The following is a 19,546-nucleotide window of genomic DNA, read 5'->3' as shown; positions in this document are numbered from 1 at the left end:
TTGAACTCCTATAGGTTTTCATTCCTAACCCTAACCCTAATCACAACCCAAAAATGTAACACTAATCACAACCCTAACCCTACCCCTTCCAAAGGTCGTAGAAGCTCGGGGGTGGTACCAATGGAACGGGTATAGCCACATTAGTGGAGATGGAACCAACTTCCAAGTCTCTATGACCTACAGAAAAAAAGTTATTGGAGAATATCTTGACCTCCAATGGGTACTCCTCCCTAACCCTAACCCTAATGGCAACCCTAACCCTAATGGCAACCCTAACCCTAATGGCAACCCTAACCCTAATGGCAACCCTAAACCATATTCACCTTAGGGTGAATAACTCCACGCTGCTTGCTCGAAACATGCTGAAATTCGGTGTGGTTGTGTGGCAGCCTACCCTTTACTAATCATGAAATGCCCAAGTCTCTAGGACTTTCAGAAAAAAAGTTATTCAAAAATATCTCGTACTTTTTTTTTTAGATTTGGTGGTTTCACCATTTCCGAAGGTCGTAGAAGCTCGGGGATGGTCCCAATGGATCGGGCTTAGCCACATTAGTGGAGATGGAACCAACTTCCAAGTCTCTATGACCTTCAGAAAAAAAGTTATTGAAGAATATCTTGAACTCCTATAGGTTTTCATTCCTAACCCTAACCCTAATCACAACCCAAAAATGTAACACTAATCACAACCCTAACCCTACCCCTTCCAAAGGTCGTAGAAGCTCGGGGGTGGTACCAATGGAACGGACATAGCCACATTAGTGGAGATGGAACCAACTTCCAAGTCTCTATGACCTACAGAAAAAAAGTTATTGGAGAATATCTTGACCTCCAATGGGTACTCCTCCCTAACCCTAACCCTAATGGCAACCCTAACCCTAATCACAACCCTAACCCTAATGGCAACCCTAACCCATATTCACCTTAGGGTGAATAACTCTGCGCTGCTTGCTCGAAACATGCTGAAATTCAGTGTGGTTGTGTGGCAGCCTACCCTTTACTAATCATGAAATGCCCAAGTCTCTAGGACTTTCAGAAAAAAAGTTATTCAAAAATATCTCGTACTTTTTTTTTTAGATTTGGTGGTTTCACCATTTCCGAAGGTCGTAGAAGCTCGGGGATGGTCCCAATGGATCGGGCTTAGTCACATTAGTGGCGATGGAACCAACTTCCAAGTCTCTATGACCTTCAGAAAAAAAGTTATTGAAGAATATCTTGAACTCCTATAGGTTTTCATTCCTAACCCTAACCCTAATCACAACCCAAAAATGTAACACTAATCACAACCCTAACCCTACCCCTTCCAAAGGTCGTAGAAGCTCGGGGGTGGTACCAATGGAACGGGCATAGCCACATTAGTGGAGATGGAACCAACTTCCAAGTCTCTATGACCTACAGAAAAAAAGTTATTGGAGAATATCTTGACCTCCAATGGGTACTCCTCCCTAACCCTAACCCTAATCACAACCCTAACCCTAATCTGTGCGGTTTTTATCTTCTATTCACTTTATTTTATTGCCATATTGTCATTTTCTGAGAACTATCAAGTGACTAAAACTACAATTATATCATATAAACCTGTGTTGCAGAATAAATGAATAAATTGTCCTTGTTCTAAGATAAGAATAACGCATTTATTAGCAGGTATATTTTACCAGCTGGTGCTTGGCAACTAACGTTATATTGAAAATTAAAAGACAAAGCACCTCTTACAAGTTGCACAGAATTGAAAAACAGCATTTGGTTGATTTCAGAATCAAGGAATTTGCTGTGATGTGTTTTTTTTAAAGCATAAATATAAAAAATATTAAGGAAACAATATTAAATATAAAAATAATATAAACACCAAAGAGGGGATTGTGCAATAAGTTGTAAATTTAAGAGGAGGGAGGAGAGAAGGATTGTGCAACTTGTACAATAAGATATTTACGATTGAAGTATGTACATTTACTACATTATTGGAAGTTGAAGTGTCCCAGTCACAGGCGGCGTCATTGAGGTCCAGGGCCTAAAGGGGACCGTTATAAAACATAAATAAACTAGAATTGCACTTGATACTGGACCCGTTCTCCATAAGACATGCTCTAATTTATGTTTTCCAGCTCAAGGCTCTTCCACGTAAATAAAGTCGAAACACATTTTGAGTATTTGAGAAGCGTATTTGTTCCTCGGGTCCCTCAGTGGAAAAAGCTTTAGGAAGCCACAGCGTTAAAGCCTTCTAATTAAAATGGGAACCATCTCCACGTTCCCTAACGTGCGTCACAAGACATTTGCCTGAAGCAGTAAGAAGGATCGTTACATAGTGGGAGTTGTGTTTTCCACTTTGTTCGATGACACCTCCGAGAGTCTCCAGGAAACAAGCGTTTTGTCAGGCTTATATTCTACCGAAACATAACCCAATAACCCTGCTAATGCACTCCTGGCCTGCCATTTGTTCTCGTTTGTCATCGCAGCGCAAGGATAAACACCGGCACTGAAACACAAACCTGCTGAGCTGGAGAAGCTACGTCGGCTGCCCCACAACCTGTCCACCAGGGAGAGAGCGGACAGGCACGGAGAGAAAGATAATTAATACCCGCCTCATTGATTTGTGTAGATTAAAACCTTGATTCTATTTTTGTCCGTTTGTCAGCGGCTCTGATATAAAAGCCTGGTGCTGTGGTAATGTGAAGTGCTGTTTTCTCTGTCACCATCTGTGGTGCGAATCACTCATTGCTGTGGCGGCCAGACATCGCCTGTAAATCAACGTGGGCGCCGCCATGACGTCTCCTGTCCTGGATGTTCTCTGTTGATGAAGTTTCTCTTTGTCTCGACTCAGCTGCCTCTAATATCCTGGTGTCAGCGAGAGGGAAGAGAGTGGGAAACATAAAACCTGTCGCTGCTCGTGCACAGGAGGATGCATCACGCCCGTGTTATTATACGCTGCGGTTTCTACGTGTTACAGGAGTAATGCATTTTTCATCGTGATGGCTCTGAACCCCAGTGTGTTGGGTTTGAAATGAAACACCACTGTGTGGTTTAAAGTGCTGACTTTTAGCGTTAATTGTGCATTTAAATGCAAATCAATTCAATAAAGAACTGTAGCTAATTGGAAAATATATAGAGGACACTATTCTAAAGAACCAGAAGAAACTGAACCAATAAACAAACTTGACGGTTTTGTGAGCAGCCGACACTTAAAAACATGATTATGGAAAAAATTGAGTTATTACAGAAACTATTTTTCTGTATATTCAGAGCTTTGATGGACAACATGTTCCCAAAAGTGAAACCAAAACATCAGCCCCTGGTGGCTGGCTGCAGTATGGGTCATAAACCTCGCCTCCTCTATGTTAACAGATGGGACATGGACCAAACCAACTAAATCTAGTGCAAAGTACAAATCAAATTAATTTAGTTTCTGTAATTTGAGGTGGTTGTTGCAATAACTTTTCTATCATTTCGTGAGAAACCACGATCTGACTTTATGCTGCAAACAGTCTGGGAACACCAGAGTCCTTCATCTAGAATCCTACAAATGACCAATGTCTTGTTTTGTAGCTGATATATATAATAAAAGTCAATGTAAATGCATTTAAAGTGAAGCTGCAACAATAGAAAAACGTTAAGAGCCCATGAAGGATATTCTGATGACAATAAATATGATATGAAGGCAGATATCTGTGAACTCTTCCTTGGAATGTCGTCGTTGTATTTAAATACTGTATTTATATTAACAATATTACGTTTGTCGTGGCTCATAGACTCGTTCACCATCGCGTTCACCTCATCTGGTGATTGAAAGCAACGTTTCTTTCGACGGGAAATCTTTGCCAGGGTCCTCCTTTAATATGAAACTGAACCAGCTGACTCCTGAGGAGCCTTTTCATGCTGCATGACACATGATGGGCTGGCTCCACATGACCCTGGCAGCTTGTGTGCAAGTAAACCGTTATATAACAATGGCCGTGCGGCCTCTGTGTGGCCAATGGCCAGAGCGCCATGCTAACAGCACCGTGTCTTCAGAGGGCCCTTCAGCGTGCTAACAGGGTTGGATTTGTTTATCGGGGCCCTGGCAGGTTGGATGTCCAGCAGTTCTCCTGCTTTGTGGAGTGTCACTGTCAAATTACATTTATAAATAGATTTTGCCTCAACGCTGGCACCACCCCATCACCGAGTCCTTGAGTGCTGGCTGGAATCTGCCATCTGTCTGAAAGCGTCAGGGAGTTCTGCCTGAGCGGAGACGACACAGAAGATGTTGCCTGCGTCCCGTGGAAATGACTGAGGGGGATTTGTGTAGCGGTCGACGAACTCAAAGTGGATTTTAAAACTATAGAACAGTATATATATTATATATACTATATATATTTTGGCCTTTAGATGAAGAGATTAGTTTGATCTTTTTCATTGAGGCCTGATTGTTTTAGGTTAAACAGGATCTATGGGCTCTGTTGTGGATCTTTATGTTAGTTCGGCAGGTGTCGGTGGATTTAATCTCTAGAATTTCTACATTATTTAAATTTCCTGCCAGCTATTTATGGCCGTTGCACTTGGTTTTGAACTTCTTGTTGCTCCCTTTTTGCTTTGGCAGTGTAATTGCTTTGTTTCTGTAAAAATAACAGGTCATTTCTATCAGACAAACATTTCTACAGGACCAAAAAAGGAGAGAGTTCAGACTCTGGGTTTATTTTTGGCCTCGTGGGCTGATGAGGTAGCAGTCATTATCATACTAATACATTTTTCCGTACCTTAAAATGTGGATTTCCCTGCCGCGGATAGAAGCTAATGGCTTTTGGGTTGTGACATTTATCATTTTCTTTGTCAAATTCAGTCATTGTTCATCCAAAGCTTCCGTTAGGATTCATCGGTCACGCTCACAGAGAGATATTAGTTAGGATCCAGGCCTGGCTGCCACAGAAAGGTCAGGAGATTTGTCTCTTCCTCAAGCCCATTCTCTCTGCTGAGGTTTCCGAGGAACGGGTGAGCTGCGATGTTAAAGCCCGACCACAGCCTCCACTCCATCACGGCAGACATCTCAATCCGTTTCCACCGCTCGCCTTTTACACCACGTTTACAGCAGCACAGGTTTTCAATACTGATCAGTCACTGCTCCTTAGCCCTTCATTCATCACTACCTCCTTCCTGCTATTTTCTCCTTCCTCCTCATCCTTTTCTCTTTAACTCATACAGCCACCTGCCCTCGCTCCCCTCTCTCCTACACTCCACCCTGCAAAGCTTCTTCCTCTCCCACCAGTAGCAGACCAGTCCATCTATCTCTGCCATGATTTTACCCTCACCTCTTTTCCCCTCGCCCTCCCTCCTTCATTTTCATTATTTGCTTAATGGCTGAATGCGGCCGGATGCTGGTAATCTGGCGCTCTGATTGCATAGGACATGCATGAATGATACCCAACCTTGTTCCCAATATCCCCTCGCTTTGAGTCACGACTTTAATCATTACTAATGGAGGGTGATGAATACCAGGAACCAGTTGAGTGTTTCGTGAATTGCCCCGAGCTGGAACGACCGGGGGCTTTGAGGGAGAAAGTGAATTTCCTTGTTTGTCTCCAAGGTGACATCAAGAGTTGGTTTAAAGTAAAACCTACGGGCTGGTCGGTGTATTTACTGGTACATGAATATTTTATTACCTCCACCACGTTGTTTTCACCACTGTCTGTCTGTTGGTTGGTCTGTCAGCAGCTTTACCCCCCAAAAAAATATTATACACAAATGGGACAGAATCCATTCGATGTTGATGCGGATCCAGGGATCGTTGATTTCTGGATCTTGATTAAAAAAACGACAGGCGTATTTTGTCCTCTGATCTGGATCCAGGTTGAATTTTAGAATTTTGAGTGTTTACAACATTTGTTCGTTTGATTTCTCACGGAATAATTTATGAACCTTGATGAAACAAATCTGACATGTTTGGGGAACAGATATTTTTGAGTGTGCGCAATTTGGGGCAGCTTGATTGAGGCCTTGGTGGAGGTACTGTATGTCAAGTGCCATTGTAGTTAGTTTGCTTATTGATTGGTTGATTTGTTTGTTAGCAGGAGCATGCATAACATACTAAACTGATTTCCTCAAAAGTGGTGAAGGCATGAGGCCTGGATTTAGTTTGTTTTCACCCCTCTACGTTGTTGTTTGGATTTCCCAGGGAATAATCAGGGATATTTAAGGGACTGGTTTCTATACATGTGTGTACTTTGCTGCAGCTTGATTGAATTTAATGGCGGTGTACATTTTGTATGAATGAACCTTCATACGCAGTCAAATAAGAATACAAACAGCAAGAGTCAGAGCTCAAAGTCAGACATACCGACGATAAACTCCATCACTTACTTGACCTGAAAAATGGGTTGGGGGCCAAAGTTGTTAGTCCATGTTAAAAAAAAAAACTGTACAACTGTTTGGATAACAGCTGAACTGAACTGGATTCAGCAGCATCAACTCTTGCATGAGCGCATTCAAAGCAATAAATAAAGCTGTTGTCTCTTTGCCTGTGGCTCTGGCATCAAATAATTCCTTGCCACTGTGCAGTTTATCTGAGATGAACATCTCGATATTCTCCTCGCCATGCAGCTGTCTTCACCGCCTCAGCTGCCTCCTTCCTCCTCTGCTTAGTGATTAGCAGTTTAAAATATACCATTGTGCGAAGTTTACCCATTTTACAGCTCCCTAAACAGAATCACTCAGACGTATGGGTGATTAAAACCAGACTGACAGATGTGTAGTGGAAAAAAAGTGCAGGAGCCCCGGCTCTCCATTAGTTTAATTAAATTACCTTAATCTGATAGAGGCTATTTCAAGTCATCACCCAATTATATGCTCTTTTTGTTGGTGGCCCCGAGCGCTGGAGTGTATTTTTATTTATTGCCTCCTTTCACCCTCACACACACACACACACAGAAATTTCAGTTCCATCTGGAGTGACACAAGCAACCTTTCAAAATCATATGCATTCATTTTTAATTAAAGTCTAAACTTGGGTGTTTTGCTGCAGAATATTTTACATTCTTCAGGGACCCTGCAGAGTTCAGTGTTTAATTCATTTCTCATCACTCAACCTTGAGATTGCTTCACATACACATTGTTTCTATACCTGAACTTCTCTGAATGCTTTTACTTTTCTGAAGTTAATGGATTTCTACAAGGTTCACTGAACACAATATCACCTTTTTGTACATTAACGATCTGCGGTCATGTTTGTAGATAATACACATTATCTGCCTGGTGCATTCACAATTGTGATTTTTAATGGTCTGATTGAGGAACAGATTTAACCTCCAGGAGAGAAACAAGCACGGGTCGCACCAGGTATTAATTAATCCTTTGCTTAGTCTGTGTGCAGTTTCAAACTGGCTATTTAACAAATGAGGCTCCACAATTAAAACTCAAAAGACAGAGGTATGAGCCCTGTAGCGGCCGCAGGTTTGATTCCGACCCTGTGCTGCGTAGCGTGTGCCACCACTCCACCAAATTTCCTGCTAACAAATAAAAAACAAATGCAGATGATGAAAACCTAATGTAACCAGCTAATCTCTGCGTAACTAGTTTAGGTCGTGCAACCCATATTAAGCTAAGTACATTTCCACTCACTAATGGCTTCAATTATACTTAAGCTAATAACTTTGCTACTGCAACTGACTCCTGGTTTCCACATTAGCTGCATAATTTGAGGGATGTTGGTGAAATCAATGTCTCCGCAATATTCACACATGTTTAACGAAAACTTCAAATCATGTATTTTGACAGAAATGTTCAATGAATATAGAAAAATATATTATAAATAATTACTGAAAATCCACTGAAAGCTTTTTCAACAATCGGCTGCTCTGAGTTTCACACCACGAACGACTGCAGAGAAAATACACACAACGAACGGACTTCAATACATTTAATTGTTAGTTGATTCATTGCACATTTGCTCAAGTGCAGTCATACTCAATGTAAAGCTTTAAAAAATACAATCTCAGTCATCTCTGTCGTGATTCTGAGTGATTCTGTGTTGATTTCTTTTTCCAAAATAAAATACAGTATATGACAGATAAACCCTCTGGTTAGAGTCGTGTTCTTTGATAAATATGTAAAGTAAACACTGAGAAACAGGGCAGCATCACTGGTCAATGTCAAAGATACTTTCATTCATATTTAGGTAGTGTAACCTTCGACATAATACACTTACATTTCCCTTTGTCTGTGTAAACACGATTGTGTCATAGTTGTTTTTTGTTGCACTGTACTTCTCTTTAGAGGAGAATCAAACATTAGCACGAATGACCACGTTTCTGTTGGCACCTGAATTTTCATAAACACAGACATTGTCCTTCACCCTCCCTTTCAGGAAAATCTCACCAGCTTCAAAATAAATACCTTTTTTTTCTCAAATTAAAAAAATAGTTTGGATCATCAACTGTACACCATACCAAAAACAATGTGCTTTCCCCCCCAACTAGTGTATAGTGCTGAGTTCCACGTGCCCTCCGACGGCTGTAGTTACAGTGTGCCTATCTCCCTTTTTTGTTTTTGAAGTGGGTGGCGGTCACAGGTTGCAAATCATGGAGGCCTCTCTCCGTGAAACCTTCGGTGTCGGGACCTGCCGTTCTTTTCCTTGGCTATGTTGATGCAGGCGTTGTGCTTGTTGCTCTGCAAGTGGTTCCAGTACTTGATGAGTTCGCTGGGTTGGAACTGATGTGACGTGATCAGGTGGCTGTACTTACAACTGGAGTAAGACACCCGCCAGTGGTTGAAGAGGAACTCATTGGGTGGGGGTACCGGGTCGATGCGCAGCTTCGCCAAGCAGATCCCCACGTAAACATCCTCCAAGTGCAGCCTGCGTATGCCGAGAGAGGCCTGGTAGATCAGCTCGGCCATGTCCCCTGAGAACACATACCCCGTGCCCGAGCAGAATATCGGGTAGCGCTCGCTTGGGTAAAGCTCCGGCGCCATGTACCACTTGCTGTCCTTGTTTCTGTTTGGTGCATAACCTCTCATCAGGTAGCCGGTGAAGAACCGAGGCTTGGGAGGCAGCTCAGGCTTCAGCAGCTTCTGGATGAGATACTCGGTGTTGACAAACATGTCGCTGTCTGTCTTCATCACGTAGTTGGCATGTGGGCAGTAGGTGGCCACCCAGTTCATGCCCATCAGGGTTTTGATGGTCAGGTTGTAGTAAGTGTCCTGGTAGTCCTGCTGAATGATGTCATGGTGAACAAGGCTCTCCTCCTCTATGCTGCTCTGAAGGAAGGTGTCAGAGCTCTTTCCGACCCCGAGCAGAAAAAGACGGACAAAGCCCAGGCCCATTGCTACACTCTCATTCCCCCACGTCACACGGATTGCATTTCGGGCATCGGCCTGGCCGGGCTCTGCAGCAATGAGGAGTATGAGGAAGGGCGTGGTGTCCCTACACTTGAAGGGCTCATTCAGGATGTAGCGGTAGGGCTGAGCACTGAGTCTCCCTCCCACACCCATCTCCTTCTGTAAACTGTTGTTAGTGCTCATAGTGTCCCCCAGCCCCATTACACCCATCCTGCCTCCACCTCCACCGGCCTCTCCTGCCACCCCCTCCATTTGCTGAGTACTGAGGTTGAGCAGAGGCTTTGGCGCTGCATATCCCGCATCCTTCCACAGGCTCCTCAGGGAGCTGCTCTGGTTGGCGTCTCCCTTGGGGCTGCGGAGAGCCTTAAAACTATTACTGAGTGGGTTTTCCCGGAGCCCACTGCGACCCGGCAGCCAGTCCTGGTGGCTGAAAAATAAGAAGAAGGTGAAGAGCAGAGCCAGCGACAGGAGGCCCGTCACGTGGGTCCGAAAGACTGAACGCTTGATGGTCCAGGTCATCTTGATGGGACAGCAGTGCCGCCGTCTCCACTGCATGGTGCAGGTCGGGGTCGCAGGAGGCTGCTGCTGCTCAAGTATGGGCGGCGGCGGTCACACACAGTCACCTCAAACATGTGGTTGCCAACGATCAGAGGGCTATCTGAGCTGGCAGATGGGTTGGAGTGAGCCTCCTGGTGGAGAACGATGAGTCCACCAGTGCAGCTTGGAGCACGTTAAAAGGGCCCCCTGGTGGAGCTAGGAAGGCGATGATTCCCTGGCCAAAGAGGCTTCTCCCTGGCACTTCTTTGGCGCTGTAGACACACACGGGGTCATGCTCTGTGTCTTGTCTCCTTCAGGATATGATAAGGGTTGCCTCCTTTGTGTTTACGCTCTCTAATCTGAAAAGAGAGAAAAGAAACAATAAATAGTCTTGGCAGTTCTCCAAGAAGCAGCTCCCATTCAAGGGCACAGAGTCAAATGTCAATTGTCTGAATTGCAGATGTATTTATTATTTTTGGCTTGAGGGAAAAACTGAGCTTGTTTATTTATCATTGTATTTATGGTTTGTTATGCAACACACAGAATAATTCTGATTTAATTCCCTGCTAGATGCAAAATTACAGGTTACTGTGGATTCGGAGCCTGCGATGGAGAAATGATTCTTTTCGTAAGCTGACTTAACATTTTGAAAGAGAGAAGCTGAACCAATATGACAGCGTCGTAGCATCTTTGATTGGACAGGGATGTAGGAGCGCAGCAGGCTGTGGGGATGTGGCTTCCCGGGGAAAGAAAATGGGAAATGGAGAGAATATTGTTGCATTGGCAGAAGGGAACACTGCTGCTGCAAAGATTTCTGCATATGTGGTGCATTTGTAAAGGAACATCCAGATGTTGAGACACAGTACAAAATACATTTTCAGAATAATTCAGCGCTGCAGTAAACACGAATGACTCCCGAGCACATTTTCCTTTTCACAAATGTTTCAAAAAAACAAAAATAAGACCATTTCCAAGATCACCATAACCTCATCTCACAGTTACAACCATCTAACAAGATAGTGAGGAATAGACAGGAAACTATAAAATGTCTTTGTGGAGACTGAGCTTGCTCTGGCATGTTCGTAGTTGCCTCTTGCATTCCATTATTCAGCTTAATGCCAAGGGGCAGATTTATGAATTGCTGGTTTGCTCAACGTGGTGCCAGCTAACACTACACTGAGCTGCTTCGGCGAGCGAGTGTCATCAGCCCCCCACCACGCGACGACAGCCAGGGAAGAGATGAATCTGTCAAAATGAGTTTTCAGGGTCCAGCAGGCAGCGGTTCCGAGGCCTGTGCCACTCTCCGACGATAACAGCCTCTACCCGATATTCTCCTCGCACCTTCAGCTTATCTATGCTGCCTACTGTCTGGCTGTGGCCACCCAGGCTGCTCCATCTTCTATCTAGAACAAACAAGGAAACATGCACATAAATGTACAAATGCAAACAAAACACAGATGCAGCTGCACTGACAAAATGTGATATGTAAGATTGCATCTGCTGCCCTCAGGGAGTTATCCACCAAGGAAGGCACAAAGGCGATCATGTAAGCACACACTGATTCTTAAACTCACCAAACGAGTCGTCTCCACAAGCACAGAATTTATTGTGCACCCGCACATAATCATACGCACACCAAATACTGCACACAGTCATTTCCGTGCTCCCAAAAAACACACAATAACCCTAAATCTAATTCAGACCAGACTTAATGATATAAACAGCAAACACACTGCACACACAATCACTAATAGAGTGCGTGGACTCACAAAGGATGCGTGTGCACTCGACACATAATTACACCCACACTAGATACACACATCATTATCACTGTGTATAACTTGCACACACACACACACACACACACACGTCACCAGAGAAAACAGAATATGCCAGCAGAAACTTGCAGGTTGAGCTCGACTCTAGTGAATATTAATGCAGCAGCAGTGTGTGAATCTGGAATCCATTCCTTCCGTCCTGAGTGTATTAATTTATGGTCTGCCTGCGTTGCCATTTTGTTTATTTGTGTGCTTGCGTCGTAATAATTCGAAGACAGGGAACAACGGAGCGTTATTTTGTGCAAATGCTACATGTCAGCTCAGCGTGCGGCAGATTTTCTAAACTTCCAATTTTCATTTCCTGCTATGTTTGCTCATTCGTCATGACAACTGGCAGGGAACACGATAACCTTTTCAGGCGAGTGAGCTTACCCAGCGCAAGCAATTACAGGAGAATGAGAGGGGCCAGGGCCGGCTTTGTTTTAAAGGTTAACATACTTTACATCGAAGCATATCCAGCGCTTGAGAGATTTCTCCTGTCAACTGAATGAACATCTAGTTACATCTGAGCTCTGATGAAGTGTACACACACACAGGGGGCTACACATACACATGAATACAAATGTACACAGACAAACACACACATGGATGGATGCCCACACACGACCATCCACCCGCCCACATACACACACACACACACACACGTAGACGACCGTGAATGGTGGAGTGTGCGACTTTGTTTTCTTGTTTTCGATGTGAATGCCAGCAGCTCCACTGAGAGACCAGGCATCCATTTTTACTTTTTAGCAGCTCTGTTTAATCTGCCAATGCCTCTCCTCATTAATTCATTTTCTTGCCTCCCATCAATGTCACTTCTGTGCGAGCCAATTAGTTACACTAGCACTAATTAAAGCCCCTGCAATTCTGCAGCGGTCAATAATTAGAACGAACGCTGGGAGAGTGACACAGCGGTGAAATACTAGGCATGCATTATAGCCTCGTCTCTGTCACCACATCTGCTTCGATCCCAGAGGGAAGAAACAAAACACGATAAAAAAAGAAAAATACTTTCTACGTCCAGGTGTGCACGTCTTCACAGGGAGCGTTGTGTTACCACGCCTACACAAACGGTCTGGTCTTTTTACCCCTCCGCAAAGTGTTTAACAAATGCAAAACCAGCATCGCCTTTGTCGATAAGGACGTGATCTTCGGAACGGTTGACTTTAGGAAAATGTGTCGCTATCACAAAGTAATGCAGCGGTATGGTTGGATCTTTTTCACTGAGTCACACCGAAGAGTCTGCTTAGCCTGAACTCTGCATTTTGAAGTAATCAGTAATCAACACAGCCGTCGTCGGAAAATGTGAAAGTCACACAGCACTCGAAATGTTATGAAACAGAAGTCATGGACGTTGCAGCGCAATAAGAATAATCGGTTCTTATGAATCTTGCAACTTTACAACGTGCTTCCGAGCATTTGTCAAATGTCAAAACTAATGAGAAAATGTTTTTCATTCATAATATTTAATGTTTTTCCTGGAATAACAGAATAAGTAACTGCAAACGCTTGTATTTCAGAGGATGGACGCAGCATTTATACTTGGAAAGGGACAGTTTATTGATAGGTTATCAAACCTCTGTCCAGGCTGACGCTCTATATTCCTGAATCTGCTCATTAATCCAGATCTTCCATGTTTATTCCATGTGTCTTTAAATCTGAATCAAAATATGCACCGATGCTCTTTCTCCACAACACTTCAGATTGTCTTTTGACTCAATGACAACTTAAAGTGAAAGAAGTTCCCATGAAAAACTCTATACTTCTGTTTTAGATGTCAGTACTCACCATAGATGTCAGTACTCACCAAAGTTTTTAATTTGACGGAGCGAGTTTACGTTTGTAATCCAAAGGAAAAGCACTTGTTGCTGGGAAGAGTCACAAGCTTCAAACTGGTCAAGTTTGTTTCTTTGATGACATTAAAATAACTTCACTGAGCAACGAGGAAAACCCGTGAGACAATGCCATCGTTCTTAAACAGCTCCGCCCCTGTTTGTCTACTGCACTGACTCGGCAAGATACACCTGAAGTGGTTTCATTGAGGCTCGGTGAGTAACGAGTTAGGTATTTCATTTTAATAAGCGTCACACTCGGTTTGTGAGTTCACAGCTCGACTCTCAGTGCTGTTGTGTTCTCGTTGTACTGGTTACTTTCATCCACCCTGTTCGTCCGCGTCGCTTCCTGACAACCTGTCATTTACTGACTGTTGTTTACCGAAACAAAACAAGTTTCCACTTCCACTCTCTCTCTCTCTCTCTCTCTCTCTCTCCATTTGATTGACTGCAAGTTATTTGACCAGCTGGTTGTTCATATTCTTATTTACAGACTCAAGGATTTTCAGATTTCTGGGGAAATTAATTGTGTTATTAATGTGTTTTTGTGTTAATTTCAAAAGATTTTAAACTGTCTGTGCATTAACACAACAATAACAATATTTTAAACTGAACACTATTAAAATTCTTTGTCATACAGTTGAATTGACTGTGTTGTTGGTTGGTTCGGTGCATTACTGTTAATGACAGAACAAATTACAGCCATTTAACCTTTTACAACTTCTTTAACTTTATGATATTTCAGCATAAAGTAACTTTAACTGTAACTTCTGTTTAATGTGCATTTTAGTTATGATTTAGTTTCTGTTTTAAACATTTATCTATAAATTTGAGCTTTTTTTAACCACTGAACCAACCACCATCATTTTCTTGCCTTATCTGTTTTTTGAGTTTCTGCTCTCTCTTCTCATCCTCTGCTATGTTTAGTGATGCAGATGGTTTTATCTGCTGGGGCTTTGAAAGATCTCACTTTTAGATGTATGCCAGAAATCCTATACAAATAAAAGGAGCAATTGGAGGTATTGAAATTATCGAAAACATTCTACGTTGTGAGGAAATTACCAAATGTCATAAGTGTCTCTGCTGCTGTGGATAATCCCCAGTGTGTTTGGTTTTCACTCGAGCAAACTCGCTGTGAGAAACAGTCAGAAAGACAGAAATGTCTTTTGGGGGTTTTGAGTAAAGTGACCTTTTGAAAATATTTGGTATATAAGTGACTAAACTAGGATAGAACCAGTGGGATTGGACCAGTGGGATTGGACCAGTGGGTTGGGTGGTTGTATTCTTGCTAAAAGCTTCAGGGCAGATGAGTGACACTGGACGACAGCTGTTTTTTCGCTCTTTATCACGATATGCAAATCTGGGCCAGGCCACTGGAGCCGCCCCTCCCACTTGCACAGCGTGACCATATCGGATCCTCGAAGGGTTAGTTCACCCAAATCTCAAAAACAAGTGGTGGTGTCTGGCTGCGGAGACGGTTGAGTTTTATTTACCCTTGACGAAAATATCTCTGGGAGGTGCTGCCGCCCTGCAATACAAAGAAGGGAGGAGGTTTCTTCAGAATAAGAGCTTTGTCCTCAAGGGCAGTTCTCATTCAATTTTTTAGAGCTGAAATGATTCATTAATGATCAGTAACCTGATCGATGAGTATTCCACCGGTTCAGATTCCACATTGACTGTGTTTTGCTGTTTGCTTTGTCTCGTGTGACAGAAAAATGGAGAAAAATATCTGGAAACAAGGAATTTGAAGATGCCATCTTGGATTTTAGTGAAGTGTAATGTAATTGTTCATCTGTCATTTTAAAGAACTGAACAATTACTCAGTGTAATTGATAACCACTGTAAAAGTTCCAGCCCTAAATGCTCACAACATCAGGCCATTGCCATATTATTCATGTGGTGGCACAGATCTCAGGCCAACATCAAAACTTTGCAGTTGTATTTCGGTTGGAACTAACCCTTTAAGCCTGAAGATATGATCTGGACACGGGGAGCAACATCTGAAACCATTTGTTCTGTAACAAATGACCGAGCAGCCTCTCGAAACTCTAAACACACAGGAGACAACAGGGAAATAAAGCTTCTGCAGCTCCGAGCCACTGTCGCTGTTATAAACATAATGTGAGTTTTTTTTTTCTTCCTCATAATGCAGCAGCTAACTTTTACCACTAAAATGTATATAAGACTAAGCAGTATTTCTGTTTTACTTCATTAAAAGCGCCCGGGCTGCATTCTCCATTCTCCCTGCAGCCGCTCTCGCTGTCGGTTCAGATGCCACAGCTATAAATTATGAGGTGGTTTGAAAATTAGACCCTATTAAAGTTTCATAGTCTGGTGGGCAGAGTGAACACCCAGATGGTGAGCTTAGCTGCTTTTTTTTTTTTTTTTTTTAATGTCCATCTCAGCAGTTAACAGATATCCCTAAGCATGCAGGGGGGGGGTTCAGTGCCAAGTCGCTCAGGCAGCTGTACGTGATGAAGTGGATAAGAAGTAGCCCTGTTAATTGAACCGAATCGATGGCCTCGCCTCGTGACAGCTCCAAGTGGTGGGGGATCCCTAAACTTGAATCTATGGGATCTAACACAGATTGGACCGTCCCCAGGATTGTGTGACGGGAGGAAGAACAACTCATCAACATTCATCTTCAGAGGTTTAGAGAAATCAAAAGTGTCTTGAACATCTGCCCGAGGGGCCCCTGTGTCACCTCAAGGAGCCACTTGGTCCAAAAAGGGTGCCTGGTGATGGGGAGGGGGGGATGCAGGTTGCAGGATGCAGAGGGGAGGGGGTGGGGTGGGGAAGAAGGTATCATGGATGTGGGGGTGAGGATTGGTGGATGGATGGATGGATGGCAGTGGGAGATGTAATGGATTGGAGATGAGGGCGGGGAAGGCTAAATGAATAATGAGGATGTGGGGGACTGATGAGACGTGCAGGGCTGTGTACCTCCTCCTCCTCCTCATGCTGCTGCTGCTGCTGCGGCTGCTGACGGGGATGCGGTCGGTTGATGGAGTGACTGAACCCTGGTGCCTTCACCCGCCATCCCCGCCTCCATGGCTCGGAAGCAACGCGGGTTTCAAACGCTTAATCCGCCTTCCCCCCCCCCCCCGCCACCACCACACACCCACCCACCCACCCGCCCCACTGCCTCGCTCCTTTCCCCCTAAATCACACCGGGATGCGTCCTCATCCCCCGCGGGCTCCACAAACCTGCGGAGCTGCGAGCCTCTCCTCCTCTCCCGGTCCTCGTGTCGGTTCTACGCCGCAGCTCCTCACTTCTTATTTTAAAAAATAAAAATAAAATAGTCTTGCTTCCCCTTCGCTGCTGCAGGAGATGGAAGGGAAAAAACAGAATAACCAAAAAAATAAAATAAAATCCTCTCGCACCTTTTGAGTCCGATCACTGCCACAGTCCTGCGGGGAAGAAAAAAAACCCCAAAGCACCAGCGGCTCGTCTCTGAGCCTTCAACCCGTCTCGCTTCTCTTCTCCCCAAATCTTCGTGCTCCTCCGCTCCTCCTCCGGACACGAGCCTTTGTCTCAGCCGGGCAAGGCAGCTGTTGTCCCGGGCAGACTGTCTGTCAGACACCGCTCCTCTGACGGAACTCCAGCACGTCACTGCATTCTTAGCGGAGCATCTCACGTGACCCAGACCGACGCTGGTGTTGCGTTTGCGGGTTGTGCGGGAGGAGATTCAACACAGACACACAAACACAGACAGACACAGACACACAAAGACACAGACACACAAAGACACAGACACAGACAGACACTGACACACACACCCTTCAATAGAATGTGTTTCCTTGCCCTACAGTATAGAAGCATATTGACAACTAAAAGAAAACACGTCCAATCCTGAAGTAAATCAGTTTGTTGTCTTTTATGTCACGACAACACATTTGATAAATCTGTTTCAGGTTATTACAACACACACACTTTTCATTTAAGAATATATTTTCAAGGCAAGATATACAGGTTCTGCCATCTTTTACTGTTGATGTGAAAAACTTCAAAACTGTTTCCGCTAATTGCCCCTTAGTTTGGAAGCAAAGTGCTGCAAGAAAAATCACGTTACATTAAAACTTACGTGACATTTTCACGTTATTTCAACATAAACTTTTATTGTCATCTAATTTTTCATCGTCATAACATTGGAATTTTGTTTTTACCGTAGACTGCCATTAAAGAAGATGACTCACCAGGACTTCCTCCCAAAGTGAAAAAAACTATCCCAGATACAGTTGCCACTATCTTGCATTGCATGTGTCGATAAACTCCACCAATTCATTAACATGACGCGTTTCCTTGACCCTTTGTGTTGAAGCATGTTGCTGCCACAACAGAAAAATTTAAATCTCATCACGTTAAAGCTTAAAAACAACAAAGTTTGTTGTTTTCACGTCGTAACAACACACAAACGTATAATAAAACTTTTTGTCCCCACGAAGAAGCGAGATCCTCTTTAAGTGACTAAAAACGATTCGGGTCCCCACAGCATAAGTAATAACACACACACACACACACACACACACACACAGGCTAATTAAAACTTGCAGCCTGTATAATGACTGATATTAAAGCCTGATATTTGCTATTATGAGACGTATAGAGGAACATTTGATTAAATTCTGAGAAGAGAGTTATTACAATAAGTGGCAGTTGCTATATGAGGCACTGAATTGCATGACGACATGAACAAGCTTGGCCACCATGAACAAAAAAAAACATAGGTGCAAATAAAACATTTAAATCCATATCACATCTGGATATGAGATTTTTTTAGAAAAGTAAACTCATCACAAAAGGCTCCTTGTTTGAAGACATAAATCGCCATTTCAAGTTTTAGTGTTCCTCCAAATAAAACAGTTATATTCACGTTTTTTTTAGGTTTTTATTGATACACAACCAGAAAACCCGAAAAAGCAAACAGCATCATTTTAAAAGTTATTGTCGAACATTATTATTAAAAGTTGCTGTTTGATTCGAAAGATAAACAGCGGTTTACTTACCATCTTCATGCCTGGAGTTCGGGGTTAAGCTTTGTGGAACCAGTTCTGCTAAAATGAACAAAATACTTCCTCTTTTCACACGAACATGCCCACACAAAGAAACGGTTGTCTCTGTTTGCTGGAGATAAATTAAAAAAAACTCGACTGGTTGCCACAGAGCCGCCGTGAACGCTCAGTTCTCTGACCGAAGAGACTATCTTTACATATTCCACGTGTGTGAACCGACTCAAAATACTTCAGTTGGTGACTCACAAATAAATGGAGTTTATTCAACTTAAAGTTTACCCAACTGCAAACTTCAATCTGAAGGTTGGAATTTTTTTTTTTAAAAACCTCACAATTAATCACACACAACATAAATGTGCCTGATGTGCAATTGTGGATACGCCCCCCTCCCACTCCACTGGCATAGTAGTGAGCAGTATTTTTTTTAACATGAAACTCATTCCTCCCACTTTTCCCACGTTCACTTGAATGCAGCATCGCTCCCTCTCTTCCCTCCTTTTCCAAAGACCACCACCCTAACACCCCCCCACCCCCCACCCCCCCACCCCAGTGGGTGGAAATAAGGGGATCTAACTGGTGTAAGAGCCGGTGGCCAGTGGTCGTCTGGTAACAGCTGGAATCACTGTGCTCTTTGTTTATCCCTGCTGGATTTCTGTGGCTCCACGGTTTCAGCTGTTCAGTAAAAATAATGAAATCCAATAATTCATTGTGCATTATTATCGTTTCACCTTTGGACTGACGACACACAGACACAAACGACTCCCTCCCTCCATCACAGCGCGCTGATGAAACTCTACCTGCCTCATTAAGGACTCAAACACAATGCAAACCCTTCATCAGCCTTCAGTCATGTTTACACTCGTGCACCTCCAGAGACCAGAGCGTTCCTGGACGAGCAATGAAAGAAACGCTCGTCTCCTTTTCCCTCTCTCTCTCTCTCTCTCTCTCTCTTCACCTCTCTTGGTAGAAGTGGAGCAGATGGGAGTCGTGGCTCATGCTCAAGCAGCTCGCTCCGACCTCGGGGACAGGGAGCCG

At 43.6% G+C, this 19,546-nt stretch overlaps 1 protein-coding gene across 6 annotated transcripts; it reads right to left on the bottom strand.

The window, feature by feature from the left end:
• Window positions 1-7,859: 7,859 nt before the first annotated feature.
• Window positions 7,860-18,833, bottom strand: b3galt2 (UDP-Gal:betaGlcNAc beta 1,3-galactosyltransferase, polypeptide 2). 6 transcript variants are annotated; one of them, XM_069520779.1, is made up of 3 exons: window positions 16,706-17,182; window positions 10,475-11,234; window positions 7,860-10,190 (listed from the first exon to the last, which is right to left on the bottom strand). In XM_069520779.1, the coding sequence occupies exon 3, from the start codon at window positions 9,847-9,849 to the stop codon at window positions 8,536-8,538; it is 1,314 nt and encodes a 437-aa protein (XP_069376880.1). In that variant the 5' UTR covers window positions 9,850-10,190; window positions 10,475-11,234; window positions 16,706-17,182; the 3' UTR covers window positions 7,860-8,535. The 6 variants fall into 6 exon arrangements, with proteins under 6 accessions (XP_069376880.1, XP_069376874.1, XP_069376888.1 ...); XM_069520773.1 differs by lacking the exon at window positions 16,706-17,182 and adding an exon at window positions 13,474-15,879; XM_069520787.1 differs by lacking the exons at window positions 10,475-11,234; window positions 16,706-17,182 and adding an exon at window positions 18,506-18,833.
• Window positions 18,834-19,546: the final 713 nt, after the last annotated feature.

Source organism: Paralichthys olivaceus, chromosome 3 (assembly GCF_024713975.1).
Source record: "Paralichthys olivaceus isolate ysfri-2021 chromosome 3, ASM2471397v2, whole genome shotgun sequence".
In the NCBI taxonomy this organism is placed as follows: domain Eukaryota; kingdom Metazoa; phylum Chordata; class Actinopteri; order Pleuronectiformes; family Paralichthyidae; genus Paralichthys; species Paralichthys olivaceus.
This window is presented reverse-complemented; position numbering and strand designations above follow the sequence as displayed.

Excerpts from the sequence above, each read along its gene's own strand:
- b3galt2 (XM_069520787.1), bottom strand. The coding sequence starts at position 9,849 with ATGCAGTGGAGACGGCGGCACTGCTGTCCCATCAAGATGACCTGGACC.